The 17779-nt window shown below is 42.4% G+C and overlaps 1 protein-coding gene across 3 annotated transcripts in view; it reads right to left on the reverse strand.

Annotated features, from left to right (window-relative positions):
• PIP5K1B (phosphatidylinositol-4-phosphate 5-kinase type 1 beta) overlaps positions 1-17779 on the reverse strand; it is a 326824-nt gene that overhangs the window by 141927 nt on the left and 167118 nt on the right. For all 3 annotated transcript variants that reach the window (XM_060014654.2, XM_060014652.2, XM_060014653.2), the window contains exon 5: positions 8716-8833. In XM_060014654.2, the coding sequence (XP_059870637.1) occupies positions 8716-8833 (118 nt within the window). The remainder of the gene's footprint in view (positions 1-8715; positions 8834-17779) is intronic.

Raw genomic sequence — 17779 nt, forward strand, 5'->3', positions numbered from 1 at the left:
GGTGAAGGAATGGATTCCGGTCTTCATTCCTTCACCTTAGCCAGGTGTTCTTGGGCAGTGCACACCCTGTACAACTGTACGTGGTGACTCTAGATCATCTGCCTCCTCTCCCATCCTCCATCTTCTCCCCTTTTCCTCTATCTTAGATAATGGAAGCATCATTATCTTCATTTTGCTCCCCAAATCAGAAACGTGGGCATCCTCTTTGATGTCTCACATTTCTTCACCTTCCATATCCAGACTATTGATAATATCTGCCCCCTTCATGGCATCTTTTTTCCAATACCCGAAGTTCAGTGGGTTCATCGTTTCATGCCTTGATTACTATGGCGATCTCCACCTGTTCTCAGCTATCCATTCTTGACCGCCCCCCGCCCCGTGCATTCTCCACCAGGAGACCAGAGATCTTTCTGAATTGCATAGCCTTCCACGCCTTCACACCTTTCAGTGGGTTCCACTGTTTACAAAGAAGGGAATACCCAAGTTTCTTAAGAGAGCATTTGAGTCCATGAATGATGGAGTCCTGCTCTCCAGCCTTCTCTCTCATCACTTCTCTCCTCAAACTCTACCTGTAAACACAGAGAACTATTTCTCGTTTTCTTAAGTGTGCCACACACTCTTGGCTTTTGCATTTTCCTCTATCGGAAACCACCTCCATGCTACCTTTACCCGGTTGACTACCACTGAATAAAACTTATTCTAAAAAAAACCCCTTATTTTCTTGAGAACAGAAACTAGACTAGCATTATATTATAACAGAGTATTTTTGGCAGAATGAGTATGCACTTATATACTTGACATACCAGTTTTAACATATACTCGGCTTGCTGATTCTTCATGAAAACCCTCAGGGTGATGTGGTTAATTTCACACATGATTCTAGTTGTATGCCAGAAATGCATCATTCATGTGTTCATTCAACATTTAAAAAGTATCTACTGAGCATCTGTCTGTACTGTCCCAGGCACTCAGGAAGCTTATATTCTAGTAGGAGGAAACAGTCAACAAACAAGTAAATAACTTATACATCAGAACGTGCCAAGTGCTGTTGAGAAAAAGGAAGCATGGAAAGGGGGGCAGGGAGTGCCAGCAATGATGAGGCCTGGGTGGTCACTAAAAGCATTATTGGGAAGGTGGCATTTGAGGAGAGGCCTGGGGATACTTGGGAAAAGGGTATTCCAGGCAGAGGGAAGGGCAAATGCTAAGGTCTTGAGACCTGGAGAGTTCAAGGCACAGCAAGGAGGCCATGGCTGAAGCAGAGGGAGCAGGGAGGAGAGCTGAAAGGGAAGAAGCCAGAAGGGTTGGGTGGACCCGACACATAGGGAGCCATAGGCCATGGTATGGACTTTGGCCCTTTCTCTAGGGGAGCTGAAAGCCATTGCAGCATCTGGAGCAGAGGACCATGCCATCTGCTGTGCTGAGAGCCCACAGTAGGTGGACAAAAGGAAGACACAGTGAGGAGGTTGTTACAGTGACTTTGGCCTTCAGTGTCTGCTGGACAGCGCTTGCCCTGGAAAACTCTCCCTGGTTCTGTGAATCCAGATCAACTGCTTCCTGGCACTGAATGTTCTCGTCACACAAGTTACCACAAAATACCTTAATTGCCTATTTAGTTATTCCAAGTTCCCATAAGATTGTAAAACTCTATGAGGGCAGAAACTATGACTGTCTCATACTCTGATACAGTTCAGGACCTGTGCCTTGTACACAGAAGGAACTCAATAAATTTTTGTCAAATGAATGATTGAAATTTACCAACAACTGAAGAGCTGTCTCACCAAGAAGTGCCCCAACCCAGCAGCACAGTCAATTTTGGGCTAATGAGCTTAGTGTTTATTAGCTAATAAATCCCAATTATTGACTAGAGAAACATTAGGGGCAGAGAAAAAGGTAAGGACGCTATGGTGTGAGATCAGACAAGCCCTGGTGCGAGGCAAAAGCAGGGACTTAAGGAACTGTACTTTGAGGATGGAGGCATCTGAAAACACCAGGGCTGAACATCCCCCAAAGCATTTTATCTGGGCTTGTGAATATTTAAGTGCTCATCACAGAAAAATCTGAGAGGAAGTGAGGAACAAAAGGAAGGAGGGAGGAGAAGAAACAGAGAAACTGGGAGAAGAATGATGAAAAGGAAGTTTCTAGATGTTACCTTTTAAATTAACCTGCTTTGGCAGCACTGTGGGTAAGGGAAACAAAATCCACCAGGAAAAGAAAGAAGCAAGTGTTTGCTGCCCTCCTAAGCGTCACTGGCAACTTCCATCTGCTACCTCCTCCTTCTTTTTCCTCTAGCCTTGCTTCCTGAAGCTCTCTTGCTAAGCAGCAATGCAGCCTAAGCCCTTATGAAGCAGTTGAGGATAAGAGAGGAAAACAAAAATAGTCCTCATACTGCACACAGGATGCTATAAAAGCCAAGAAGAAGCAGAGGGCACCTTCCCTGCTGTGCGCAGAGTCCACGTGGAAGGAAAGGCCTGGGAGTTGGAATCGACTGATGTTTCTAAAATCATGACTCTGTCAGTAGCCAGCTCTCTGACCTTGAGTGAGGAACTTAGCATCTTGGAGTCTTAGGAACCTCATCTCTAAAATAACGAGGGTAATATCTACCCAACAGTAGCTCAAAGTTTTAAAAACGAATGCTTTTGAAACCCCAAGCAGAGTGACCACTTAGTCATTGCTGTTGCCATTTTTCATTACATGATCATACACACAGCTGGAGGGCCAGCAGTGCCCTAGGATGTACTGAGGGTTTCAGCCTAAGTCCCACGACAAGAGGGCTACCCAAAGGTACACTAAGATATTCTTGGTGAAGCAAGAAAAGAGATGGGCTGGGGGTGACAAGATAAGTTAGGGGTTTGAGATTAACATATACACACTACTATACGTAAAATAGATAAACAACAAGAACCTACTGTATAGCACAGGGAACTCTACTCAATATCTTGTAATACCTATAATAGAAAAGAATCTGCAAAAGAACGTGTGTGTGTATAACACACATACACACACGTAACTGAATCACTTCGCTGTATACTTGAAACTAACATGACATTGTGAATTAACTATAATTCAATTAGAAAATAAATTAATTTTTAAAAAAGAAAGAAAAAACCTGGGTCTTCTGTATAATCATGAATTTGAGACCTGGGAAAATAAAGGTGTGGATCCCATTCTCATAAAAAGTGAAGGCAGACCCCAGACTCCCTTTAGGATTCTGATTTTTTGTTCCATGGGGTTTGAATTTCTGGCACAGAACCTTCTTATGGATAGGAGTAAATGTTGTGAAAGTACAAAAAAAGCAAAGAATGCAGAAATTAGGGGGTGATCTATTTCTGCAAATAGAGAAATTAGGGGGTGATCCAGGAAGAGCTGTCTAGGGAAAACTGGATTCAGATGTGAACATCTGCTTCCAATTAAACTCTCAAATTCTTCTACAAGCAGTAACACAATCTGGAGGCTATTTCATTGGTTACTTAATTGCCAAATACTCCTTTATTATGTAATTTATAAATGAATATGGATGGAGAAATCAGTTGTTTTGACCTATTTTAATAACCATTTTGGGGTCACTCCTAGCACAGCATCAGTCTGCCATAAACTAGCATTATGATGCTGAACACCTGGGACTATTACCATTATCACCTGTAGTTCTATGGTTTTCCACCCTGCAACTTGGTTACCGTGTTCTCTTGCTGAGCAATCTTCTCTGAAATGTTGCCTTTTCAGAGCAAATATAGAGGAGCTATGGGAACGTTTTAATTAGCCACGATCAACAAGCCCCTGTGTACACGCCTGGGTTGACGCACCTTCCCAGCCCTCTCATCTGCGCGAGCTGTTCCGACGTGTTCCTTCCCTGCCTTGTATTTCCTGCAGGGCCTCCCTATGTACCCACTGGCAAGAATGCAAAGTACAACCCAGCTGGAACCTGCCAAGGCAAATTAACGTTGTAAACTTGCACAGTGAGGTGGAGATCATTTTTCCTGCCATTTCTTACCCTCGACAGTGTCAAATATTCACCCCGCTCTCTTTCTTATGGGTGTTGGTGAGCCTGAAAAATATCATATAAATCACCCTGGATTTGGGAATACCCAGGCACCTGGTAAAGAAGGAAATGAACCAAAGGCCTGTTGCCCAAGCAGAAATGGGAAAAAAATGCTCTGGGGCCCCTTGGCCTTCCCCTGGGAGGCATTTATTTAGGAACAAATAAGGAATAAGGAGCATTTGCATTGCTGTGCGGTGCACGTGGACATACCTTCACCACATTGTCTTATATCCAAATTATGCACGTTTCAACATGAACTTGTAATTGGCACGCACGTGGTGAGTTTTAATGGTACTGAGAATGTAATCAGAGTTATTCAGGCTGAAATCCAGATGCAACAGTATAAGACTAAGTAGAAATACAAACATCACAGAGATCCAATATCAAATCTACCAATAGTTACCAATCCGTACGCAAAGTTACCCTCTCCTTTCCTCTCCCATTTAGATCAGTACATCTTCACAAATTTGGGTTTAGATAACCCCAGTTTGATAGATGCCAGCATGCGTTTGTGATCTGCACCGTATCCTTTTTTTTTCTTCACGCAGTTTTTCAGGGGATGTTTTAATTCATTTTTCTGTGCTTTTTTGGCCTTAACTCTTTGAAAATGTGCTTTGTTAGGGGTCTTTTACCTCTTTGGCTGTATTCTTCAGAATGGATAACCACAGTTCATAGTCTGATGGCTAGGGAGTGGCCATCTTGAGACCACATCTAATAAGAGGTCTGAGACTTAGTGGTTGGGAAGCATGAGGCCAACTGGTAGAGGGAAAGAGCACCAGGGAAGGAGGTGAGACCACTGTTCCGGCCTGGGCTCTGCCTCCAGTCCCCAACGTGGGTAACCTTGGGCACCTCCCTTCACCAGCTTCAGATTCCTCATCTACAATGAAGAGTTGGGTTAAAAAGTCTCTGAGGGCTTCCCTGGTGGCGCAGTGGTTGGGAATCTGCCTGCCAATGCAGGGGACACGGGTTCGAGTCCTAGTCTGGGGGGATCCACATGCTGCGGAGCAGCTGGGCCCCTGTGCCACAACTACTGAGCCTGCACTCTGGGGCCCACGAGCCATAACTACTGGAGCCCAGGTGCCTGGAGCCTGTGCTCTGCAGCGGAGAGGCCACTGCAGTGAGAAGCCTGCGCACCACAACGAAGAGTGGTCCCCGCTCACTGCAACTGGAGAGGGCCCGTGCGCAGCAGCAAAGACCCAATGCAGCCAAAAATAAATAAATAAATTTATTTAAAAAAAGAAATGGTCTCTGAGTTTCCACCTGACTTTCTGAAGTATGTTGTGTCCGGCAAAAGACCCCTTCCTCATCTACCACACTCCAGATGACTGGGTGGGCTCCTCAGATGTAGTAGTTTAGAGTGAGCTTCCAGAAGCTCCAAGACCAATAAGGTGAGCTGCCTTGGTCCTGGGATGTGGGTGGCCCCAGCCACTGGGGACCAGGCAGCCATGTTTAGCTAGAGGCCCACTGCTCTTGTTCTGTTTCTTGCAGGTCCCGGAGATGGGTCCGGTTACTGAACTGTGTGTACAATTAATAAGGGAGGTGGAAAATGCAATCAAACAAAAGCACACTTATCTGTCTGATCCCATCTTTTTTTCCCCCCTAACTTTTCATTATGGAAAATTTCAAACATACACGAAAGTAAAGAGAACTAATTAACATTGTGTGTGAATTGACACACGTGTCTATCTTTTGGCTTCAACGTGTCTATTTTCAGCTATCAACTCATGGCCAGCCTTGTTTCCTTTACACCCTCAACCATTGCCCTGGCTGCTTCCCTCAGATTCTTTTGAAGCAAATCGCAGACATCATATCATTTCTCCCACAGATATTTCAGTATGTGTCTCTAAAAGACAAGGATTCCTCTTTTAAAACACAACCACGGGCTTCCCTGGTGGCGCAGTGGTTGAGAGTCTGCCTGCCGATGCCGGGGACACGGGTTCGTGCCCCAGCCTGGGAAGATCCCACATGCCACGGAGCTGCTGGGCCCGTGAGCCATGGCCACTGAGCCTGCGCATCCGGAGCCTGTGCTCTGCAATGGGAGAGGCCACAACAGTGAGAGGCCCGCGTACCGCAAAAAAACAAAACAAAACAAAACAAAACAAACACAACCACAATACCATCATCCCACCAAAAAACCCCCAAAACTTCAACATAATCAAATATCTAGTCAGTCTTGACATTTCACCAATTTCCTATAATTAGAAAAACAAAAACAAAAAAACCACAAAACACACAACTGGTTATTTGAATTATCTAGCACTGTCTTTCTAATCTTCCTGATCAAAACCTTCCCCTCCTGCTATACTGGACCACTCAAAGTCCTTCTAAATATTTAATGCACTTGCATCTCTGGCTGACAGTGCTAACACTGCTCCCTACCCTTATACCCTGTCCCAACATCTTTCCCTTTTTCCCACCTACTCAAATCCCTTGCAATTTTTAAGTCACAGTTAAACTACGCCATGCCCATAAGAAGCCCCCCTAATCATCAATCCAACAGAGAGAGACCTCTCCCTCCTTTGAAATCCTGGAGTATTTATTGTTTTGCTTCCATCTTTTTATTTACTGCCTGGTAGAATTCGTTGTTTTCCCACATAAATCATCATTCCAATTGGATTCTAAGTTCTCTGAGTGCCATGACTCATAATTTTTTGAATCTCTCCATAATTATTAGCAAAGTATATTAGTTACAGTTGGTATTCAAAGTACCCAGTGACCAATTAACCACCTCTTGCCAGGTACACGAAGGAGGACTTTTGCTTTGAGAAGTCATCAGCTTGGTCTCCCCTGCTCCTTTGTAAATACTCTGACCTCATTACGAAGGTAACTTTTCCAGCTTAAAGGCTCATTAGGAAACTGTATAAGCTGTGTGAGTTGTTGCTCAGAAAAAGGCCTTCCCCAAGGAGAGAAATCTTGTGAGAAAGACTAAATAAAAGAATGGGCTTCCCAGCCTGCCTGTCAGCGGCCACAGGAACACTAAAGGAAGACCTACTCAGGGTAGACAGCCATCTCATCACACTGATTGAATCTGTGTTATGAAATGCAAGTCTGGTGGCATCTCCTTGGCTGGCAGGAGCTCAAGGTAAGTCAGAAGAGAATCCATTAACTGGTAACGTATGGCAGAAGATGAGCTATCAATCTTATTTTCAATAACACAGTATCAAGACCCCACTGGGTTCTCCAAACATGTTTCGTGAATGACAGTGACCCTCAGTAATTACAGAATGGCCAGAAACTAAAGGATCTTCTCTAAGGTACACCCCACCCCCCAATCCTGCAAATGTGTGTGTTTGTGTTGTACTTGAGTGGTTGGGAGGGCAGGGTTGGTAATGCTGGGTAGAGGCACCTGGTCTCTCCATCCAAGGGGTGTGGTGAGGCAGAGATCAACACAGCCATTCTGACAGGTGTGAGGTGATAGCTCATTGTGGTTTTGATTTGCATGTCTCTGATGATTAGTGATGTTGAGCATCTTTTCATGTGCCTGTTGGCCATCCGTATGTCTTTTTTGGGAAAATGTCTATTCAGATCCTCTACCCATTTTTAAATTGGGTTGTTTATTTATTTATTTTTGATGTTGAGTTGTATCAGTGCACATTTAAGGGCAGCAGGGCACCCAAGGACTTTCTACTCAGTTCTCATGCTCTGTGAAGACTTATTAATGTGTCTTGAGGAACCAGTATTCTCTCATTCATCAGGCAGAAGTCATGTTATTTTCTTAGGGCCCAGCTAAATTCGTGGGTTTTCATCATCCCAGAACAGAATCAGCTCTGAAGTTAACCATTTATACCTTACCCAAATTATAAGATACAGTTTAAATACTCTCTGTTAAGAAGTAACACATGTTGCTGTACTTCCTCTGCAAAGGATTCTTCTAGGATCTGACTCAAGTCTTATTAAGATCGTTCAGAATGGGATGAACAATAACTATTTGATGGTATCCTTCCTAAAGCTTCTTGAAAACCAATTTTCAAGAGCCCCAGGGTGTTAACAGTGATCAAATTATGAGATAAACCACTTTTTCTCTTGAAACAGAAAGAGAGCTCCTGGCTTCTTGAATAGGAATAAGGTAAAACTCTGAGGTCACATCAGACATTCTCACAATAAGGCGGCTGTGTTTGTACCCACTGTGTGCAAGGAGGCAGACAGGGAGAAGAGACAGGCCTAAGGATAATACATGTTCTGGTACCAAACAAAAACACCTCTAGAAAGAGCCGGCATGAAGAGCTGTTGAAAACAAAACTATCCAGCTGCTTTAAAATCATATTCAAATTGTAGGTCAAGGTGAAAATGGCTGTGGGCCAAGGCAGGTTTGAGACGAATGGTATAAATAAGTCAATTAAAATAGGAAGGTTTTCATACAGAATCCAATCAGCAAAATTCACAGGAGTCTTTATAACTAATTATAATATATCTGTTAGAATAATTATCTGAAGTAGCAACCGATACCCCCCTTATTCAACTATCAATTACCATAGCACATTTTGTAGCTATCAGGTAAGAGCTGCAGAGTCAAACTACATTTCCTGAAGCTAAATTTATAATCCTTATGAAACTTGGAACTTTTACTATGCTCCAGAGCTTTGTAAAATAAGAGACACAAGCCACTTGTCACTGTTGCTATGAGAAAAATGTTGACGTCACACATTTCTGGAGAAGGAAGGAAAATGATAGGTTCTTACCAAGTAATCATCAGGCTTGATACCAAAAAGTTCTCTGAAATATCGGAATGCTAGTGGAGCATATGTCTTAAATCTGAAGTCTGGGTAGTGATGTGCTGGGGTCAGATTGCTCCCTTCACTGCAGTTAAAATGTTAAAAAGAAAAAAAAAGAAAGAGAGAGAGAAGGAACATTAGCAAAGACAATTTTGACTTCAAATTCTAGCTCTATTTGTCCTGTGCCAATTTCCCCTCTAGGAAAACATCCCTTGATACTGGGTCTCTCTAACCTCATGTCACAAAGGCCAATGGGCATCAGGTAAAAACAGATGCTACCGCAGCAGGGGCCACTCCAAGCAGGCATCCCTTGCCAATCACAGTGTGTCTTTAACCTGAAAATTCATCATCCCCCTCTGCCTCCTTCTTGGGAAAATCTCTCCATTTTCCCCAATGAAACCACTGATGTAATGCTTTAGGTATAAGATCCAGGGCTCAGTGTTTGGAGCAATGCCCAAAATGCATTTTTTTGGCAATGAATTTTGAATGTTGGATAAACATTTTAAACTAGGAATAAGTAAAATAATTTAGAAAATATCTCACCAACAGAGAGAACCATCACAGTGGAAATAGATGGGTCCTGAATCTGAACTCTTTCTTACATCCATAGTTACAGGAAAAAGACCTTAGATATTTTAGGGATTTTAAAACCTGATTTCCATTCCCATATATATATCATTATATTTTTTTCCCTCTTCTGGGTTCACCTTTGAACATTTTTGTGCAAAATTTATGATATATAAAAGGTATAAAGAAATCAGTGAATACTCATGAACCTAAAATGCTGCTTAAGAATATTATTCATATAGTTGAATTGCCTTCTGTACTTTTTACTGATCATATACCCTTCCTTCTCCTCAGAGGCATCCACTACCCTGAATTTTGATGTTTACGATGTTTACCATTCATTTTATTCTTTGACTAGATATATTTCACATGACATCAGAAAAGTCACCTAATCCTTCATTGTAAGAAATTAGAACAATGCAGAATAATATACTTTTATGTAGAGATCCAGGATCTCTTTTTACCATATTCTAGATGGGACACTGAAGGCTGATTTTCATGGATGTTAAACGAATCAACTGTGCAAATAAAAAGGCTTTTAGCACACAACAAGCACTTGGAATCTACTAAGTTTGCTGAGGTCAGTCAGAATTTTGTATCAGCACCTAACACATGGTAGACGATAAGTATTTTTTGAGTGGAAAAAATGAGTTTTCAAGATAATGCTAATTCAGTAAAGTTGATTCTTAGGTGACGCTTAGGTTCAAAAGTCAACATATAAAGTCAAAATCACCATAGTCAAAGACCATCCTTGATCTGTTCAATGTATCCAGTGCGGCCAGGTTTTCCCCTGCATGGTTACAGATGACTGTTCCTTTTGGTGAGTTCCAGAGGAAGTAGTTGGCTTGTGTTGTTAGGGGCCATCCTCTTATAATAAATCTTATCTGGAAAGGCCAGGACTGCACTCAAGCAGCAGCAAGGCACACACAGGAGGGGAGTGACACAGGAACGGAGGCTGCCTGGGAGAAGAGCTCATGTATGGAAGAGCCCCCATATCACCTGCTCACTTAAATGGCTACTGTTGCCCTAAGTAAGTACAGCTGAATATTCATAATGCTTGTATGACACCCAGGTATGGTATTCAAACATTTCCTCATTCCATATTTTGGGATTTATGAGGAGACATGCACTCAGTTACAGCTTTTATGGGATTGCCAAAAGGAATAATTTTGGAACTTATATGAATATAACTTGAAAACATGCGCTATGTAGACATAAGAGGTAAAAGCAGAGGTTCAAAATGACCTCTGACATCCTTCTTCACTGTTGCAAGCAAGTAAAAATAATCACAATGCCTTGGGTTCTGAAGCAGGCTATTTTCGGTGGGTTAAGAGTGTTGCCAATTTTTTAATTTGTTCCACTCTGTTTTCTCCTTTCAATCTCAGGCAAAGCAATTCATTCCATTACAGCAGATCACCTTCAACATTCAAGAGTAAAATAAAACACCCGTTCCACTTACACGGAATTATTCTTTAAATGATTTATTTCCATGCAGTTGGGGGGCCCAAGATTTTATTAGAGAGGATACAGTATTTTTTTTTTTAAGGAGATGTTGGGGGTAGGAGTTTATTAATTAATTAATTTATTTTTGCTGTGTTGCGTCTTCGTTTCTGTGCGAGGGCTTTCTCTAGTTGTGGCAAGCGGGGGCCACTCTTCATCGCGGTGTGCAGGCCTCTCACTATTGCGGCCTCTCTTGTTGTGGAGCACAGGCTCCAGACGCGCAGGCTCAGTAGTTGTGGCTCACGGGCCTAGTTGCTCCGCGGCATGTGGGATCCTCCCAAACCGGGGCTCGAACCCGTGTCCCCTGCATTAGCAGGCAGATTCTCAACCACTGCACCACCAGGGAAGCCCCTGAGGATACAGTATTTTTTATTATCATTTTCATTTTTGGTAACTCTGAGCTTCTTGAGTTGTTCACCTTTCCCTGAAGCAAGTATTAATTACAATAGTTTTCCTTGGATTCACATCTCCCTGAGTACTATGGTTTATTTAGCAATGGTGTAAAAAGGATAGTGTTAGGTTTCCTTGGCAATGAGACAGGCAGACACATGCGCACACGCACGCACGCACACGCGCGCGCGCACACACACACACACACACACACAGAGAACATCTCTGGTTAGAGAAAGGGAACATTCGTTTCTTTAGGTATCCACCCTGACACAGCTCGTATTAAAAGCCACCGCATCACTAAAAATGAGAAAAATCTAGCTAGCTTTGGGCCACATTAAGATACAGAGAATGGTAAGGGTCAACTGTGAGGCAGGCTTGCCTGTATGGGGTCATCAATAAATTGTATTTGTATAAATGGAGATGATGAAAGGGGGCAGGGGTAATACTTAACACAGGCATTATAGAAAGTGGCAATTTCTTCACAGCATAACTAACAATATATTAATAATTAACTGCTGAGGTTATACAATCTTGAACCTCTCCATTTGCCTGAATGGAGAGGAACATTCCCTAATAGTGGATCATAAAACATTGCCACTTTTTTTTCTCTTAGTAGGTTTTAGCTTATGAATTCTGCTTTCCTTTGACAAACATTAAGACTTTGCATTCTGTTAAATCATACTGGATACCCTGTATGGGAGTTAAGATGCTCCTAACTCCCTGTGGTCCAGGGACACCTGGGTTCCAGTTCTATCGCTGCCATTTACAAGCTGTGCTCTCTGAGGCCTGGTACTTGGTGCCTTTACAGGCCTCTCTGAGGCCTGGTACTGAGCCTCTAGAAATAACATGGCCAAGTGGATGGAAACATGAAAGGCCGTGCACCTGGCCAGTGGGGAGCCCTCAGTGTGTCTGGATGATTAAGGCTGTGTGCTGACGGGAGACAGCCCAGGGTTGGACGCGTCACGTGGAGAATGAAGTGACTAACTGGCTTAAAAAAAAAAAAAAAAAGGGAAAATGAAAGTGACAAAATGAGAAAATATTTGCAACTCATATCACAAAGAGCTAATCTCCCAATACAAAGAGCTCCAAAATACAGCAAAGAAAAAGACCGAAAAGTTATATATGTAAAAAAAATAGGCCAGGGTATAATCAGGCACTTCACAGAAATGGAAGCATAAATGGCTTATGCATATGAAAAGATGTCCAACCTCACTTATAACGGAATAAATGCAAATTAACGGTCACCGAGATATCATTTTCTCTCTCAGATGGGCAGAAATTTAAAACATTGATATAGCTCAAGGGAGACTGGTACCCTGAGGCACTATTAGTGGGAAAGCAAATTGATACTTTTCCTTTGGAGGACATTTTCACAACTCCTGTCAAAATGACGAATGTACGTACCTCTTGATTCAGCAAATGCATGGCTATAATTTACAGTACAGATAAACTGCTGTTTGTACAAAATGACATGTTTGTACCTGATTATTCATTATAGCACTGTTTGTAAGGACAAAGGATTGGAAGCAACTTAGATGTCTCTCAGAAGGGAACCAGTCAACGTAATTATGGTTCAGCCACACACTGGAATACCACGCAGCTATTAAAAAAGAACGAGGAGGCTTATGTACTGACGTGGTGAGATCTGAGACAGATTAAGTGAAAGAAGCTTGATGCAGAATACTGTGTATGGCATGCCACCATTTGCATACAAAAGCAAAAACTATATCTTTGGCACGTATCTGCACAAAAAATGCTTGAAGGATATACAGACCCCAAGTAACAGTGACCACTAGAGTTAGACAGGTAATAAAGGCACAGGAATGAAAGGGACACTTTTCACAGTATTTCTTCTAAAAGCATCATGAAGATTAACCCTTCTACATATTACCATTTACAACATTAAAAAATTTTTTTTTAAGTTAGGGGTAAAAGCCATAACCCCAAAACAAAGCTCTGCACACTGGGTACCACACAGCAGAAGGGTTTGCTTCTGCTTATTAAGCTGCTCCAGTGAGTAACAAATACCAACTCGGCATGAATGAAGTTCTATTGCAGGAAATGCAAATTAATGGGCTGTTGGCTCCAGCTGGAGTTTCTCAGGAGGTACAGGGCACAAGTGCAACACCAAACAGCGGGTGCAGTGAGGATAAGCCAGCAGACACTAACCTGATTTTCTCAGGTTGGGCACTGGCAGACCTACTGGGTACCAGTGTGGGTGCTGGTCCACTGATGCCCAGCACAGAGGCTCCTCTGCACGCGCACGAAAGGCTAAACCAAGGCAGTAACACAACCGCGATCAGCGTTAGTCTGCTGGCCCGTGGAAGAGGTCCACCAAAGACTCCTGCAGGCTTTCCTTGCTGGAGCCTGGGTGGTAGCCCACAGGAGACTGTCCAGCACCTAGACTTCTCCAGCAAAAACGGACTCTGCTGAAGAGCAGACTTCTTCACAATTTAAGACTGATGTTTCTTCAATCCATTTATGTAGTGATTGGGGGAAAAAACTCCACTTTCCTGTCTTGGCATAAAATCGAGCCTTTGGAAATTTCAGCTGTGAGGTTTCCACCAGGGGTTTGACATGTCTGGATCCCAAGAGCTGGTAAAATGTCACCAATAAAAATCTGGAGGCCGACATGGGATTTCCAACTTGCTTTTGCCAAGTAAGAACCTAAGCAAGTAAGCCAACACACAGTACTGTCCTATCAAATTATTAAAGAAAGGGTTTGTTAACTCCACCAGAGGAGGAAGAAACTTCAACTAAAAAACTGTACTTTTCTCTCTCTTGTCCTTTCCTCCCTTATTTCACCAAGAAGCAAAGTTTGATTATGGATCTGCTCTGGCATTTTGATATTCACTCTTCGGAGGAGTGTTCAATTGTTAATTTAACTACATTTAATTTAAAGTTAGTGTTCGTCTTAAGTCCAAAAGTACGTTATTTCTTAATGGCAATAAATGTTTAGGATTATACAACGCTGAAGCTCGAGGAAGCATTAGCCACCGTCTGGAATTTCCCATTTAGCAGATAAGGAAATCAAAGTCCAGGGAGGGAAAGTACTGACCGAGGCTAGTCAGGAACAAACAAGAGGGGAGATTAGATCCACATCAGGGCAGTGGAAAAGTCACAAGCAGTCAGCTTTGCCTTAACTTCAATTTAATGTTCCCCGGTTAGTCTTCCTTTTCAGGATCCAGTTAGAGGCTTCAGGTACAACCTGCCCAAATACCCCAATTACTTCCCCAGGAGGGCCTCAGGCAGGCTGCGTTTGATTAGCCATGCTGGGGTTCTCATCTGTATGTACCGTGAACACCCAGCTTTGTGTATGTGATTTCAGAGCCTGATAGCCAAGCGCTATTTTTGGCGGCACTGGGTGGAGAGATGTGGTGCGAAGCAGTGGGGTGAAACTGATTAAGCATCTCCAGGACCCTTAAGGGGTCCAGTGTTGGAGCTGAGGCCCAGAGCTTTGAGGTTTTAGAGGCAGCATTTTATATATGGTGAGCTTCCTTGATTTCAAACTGTAACCGACAGTTAGTGGGTTTGTGGCCTCCTGGCAAAACAAGTGGGTCAGCAACTTCTAGGTGACAGATTTATCATGAGGGATCGACCCATGCAATTATGGAGGTTGAAAAGTCCCACGATCTGCCATATGCAAGCTGGGGGTCCAGGAGAGCTGGTGGTGTAATTCCAGTCCAAACCCGAATGTCTGAGAACCAGGAAAGCCAATGGTATAAGGCCTGGCCCAAGTCTGAAGGCCCAAGAACCAGGAATGCTGACGTCCCAGGGCAAGAGAAGATGGATGTCCCAGCTCAAGCAGGGAGTGAATTAGCCCTTTTCCCACCTCTTTGTTCTATTCAGGCCCTCAACAAATTAGATGATGCCCACCCAAACTGGTGAGGTGATTTCCTTACTCAGTCTATTGATTCAAATGCTAATTTCTTCTAGAAACATCCTCACAGACACACCCAGAAATAATGTCTTATCAGCTATCTGGGCATCTCTTAGCCAGTCAAGGTGACACATAAATTTAACCATCACAGCAAACATGACCACATCTCCCATGAGGCAGGATCAGTGAAGGGTCCTTTGTCCTAATGTACAGATGGTGATACTGAGACAAAGAAAACTTAAGTGCAATACAATTGGACAAGTGACACTACAGTCCAGTAACAAACTAGTGGTGGCAGCCAGTCTTCAAAGTAGACCTTTGTAAGTCAGGGTATGAAGAAGCAGCTTTAAGCATTATTAATTGCCTCTGCCAACTCAGGCGAGGCAGAGATCGCACAGGTTTCACATATGACTATTTAACCTGTGAAACAGAAATTGGTCCTCTCTCTTGCCAAATTAGACAGTGCTCTTGAATGGAAAAACGAAACAAACATAAGAAAATAACAGACATACCCCCCTGCTGGTGCCAACCTCCTTCTGCTGAGCACATCTGTGATGGGTACCCCTGAGCCGCCTTGTGAAACACGAGGCTGCACCATCTTTTGAGGCGAATCAGCTGACAGCCAGTCTTTAAAAGTCAGTAGCTGAAGACAGCTTAAATTCCAAAACCAAAGAATGCATTCTGCGGTGTCATTTACTGGGAACATGTGATATCGTTGTTCATCATCTAAATGTTAAACTTCTCAAGTAGTTATTACCACACTGGGAAATTATGTTTTCAAGGCAATTTCAAATAAGTTAAAATGTTATGTAATATTCAGTGCATGCAATAAATCTTTCAATTTTGAGTTAAAGGAAGAGGTATATAATTTTTATTGACAGAAAATCATTTTTCCGCATCCCCACTACATAAATGTTGAACAAATATTTAAAAAGTTTTGACTTGAAGGGACCTTGTGTTATCGGCTTGTCCAGTGACAGTCACACCTCTCATTTAATCCAGAGAAAAATATTCTGGCAGCTTTGTGTTCTATCCACATCTATATAAAACCTGGTATGGAATGTCTGTATAGATCAGGGGTTGGCGATCTTTTTAGAGTCTTGTTGCGACTACTCAAGTGTGCTGTCGTAGTGCAAAAGGAGCCACAGACAATATCTAAGTGAATGGGCGAGGCTGTGTTACAAGTAAACTTTATTTAAAAAAAGAGGCAGGGGGCCAGCTTTTTCTCTTGAGCTGTAGTGTGCTGACCCCTGGTACAGACAGATTCTTGGATGAGTTTATGTCAGTGAAACTTGAAATGCAGGTGGTTGGCTAGTCTGTCAAAACCATAACGTCTAGCACTGATATCTGGCAACACTTATATGACAACACTTATATGACCTTTGACATATATGTTTGCTTGTCATTTAGAATAATGTTTCACCCTTACAGTAGTTCTGTGGAATTCTCTCCTCTCTTTGAGGGTATTCCCTGGAGATTCAAATAAATCCCAAAGAGCGTCCATCAATCTAAGGGCAGTCTGTGCTTTGCAATGGTCCTCACAGCAAGCTAAACTCCATTTCATAAGTGAAGAGATGAAAATTCAGGAGAGTTTTACAAAGTCTTTGGTTAGATAATTATTCTTGAATATGGAAAGATATATAAACTTTTATTGCCAGCTTTCCAGAGAAGGCAGTGATGGTGTCTCCTGCAGGGGAGCAGAGGGACGGATTCAAGCTCATTGTCAAGGGGCCAGACAGGTAGATTTAGTTTCATAATTCTAGATTTTTTTTTGATTCAAAAATGGAGAAATACTGTTCCTGTGCTTTATCACCATAGTGTCGGGAGAAACAAAACTTTGGAGTCAGGCACCCCGGAGTTCAAATCCTGGCTTTACCATATTTTGGTTTATCACTTTGGTTCCCAGGGCCTTAGTTACTTCATATACAAAATGGCTTTTTTATGGCAAAGATGAAAGTAATAACAATAATTGAATAATGCATATTATATAAATATTATTAATAAAACTATGCTTGGTCCATAGTTGGCACATAAACTTTGCCTCCCGTTGCCAGTTCAGGTTCAGGTTTACATGGTAGAAACATTATAAAACATCCTCTTTCTTCCTAATTCCATTTACATGGGAACATTTATCTGCAACCCTGAGTTTCTGATCATGGCACAGAATTTGGGGTCAAAAGATTAAGATATGACCATGGTTCTCTTACTCATCTACTTTGTGACCTTGGAAGATCATGGAACCAGACAGTTGAAAAGGGTATTATATCATCCTTCAAGTCTTAAACAGGTCCAGAGCTTTCTCCATCTACAAAATGAAATAATCTGTAGTGCAAATACATAATATCTGAAAATAACTTTGAGCCACTTTAAAATAAAGAAATAAAAAAATAACACAATGCACTTTGTTGCTAAGGGAAACAGAACCAGCAGCTTCCTAGCAGTGGTAAATTAAAACATCTCAAGGTACCCTAATCAATTAGTTCTATGACCCAGATAAATGCATTGAATTTTAGAGCCACCAGAGACTTCAGAATGTTTCAGTCGCTTCAACAAGGGCCAGTCCTGCCCACCTTTCTCTACTCATCCACAGGCATATGGGTAGGTAGGGAAGGAGCATTATTTGGCCCCTTTACTGAGTTATAAATGACATACAATAGGGTATAAAGTTTATTAATCTTCACATATGCATAT

This window comes from Delphinus delphis, chromosome 6 (genome assembly GCF_949987515.2).
Source record: "Delphinus delphis chromosome 6, mDelDel1.2, whole genome shotgun sequence".
Taxonomy (NCBI): domain Eukaryota; kingdom Metazoa; phylum Chordata; class Mammalia; order Artiodactyla; family Delphinidae; genus Delphinus; species Delphinus delphis.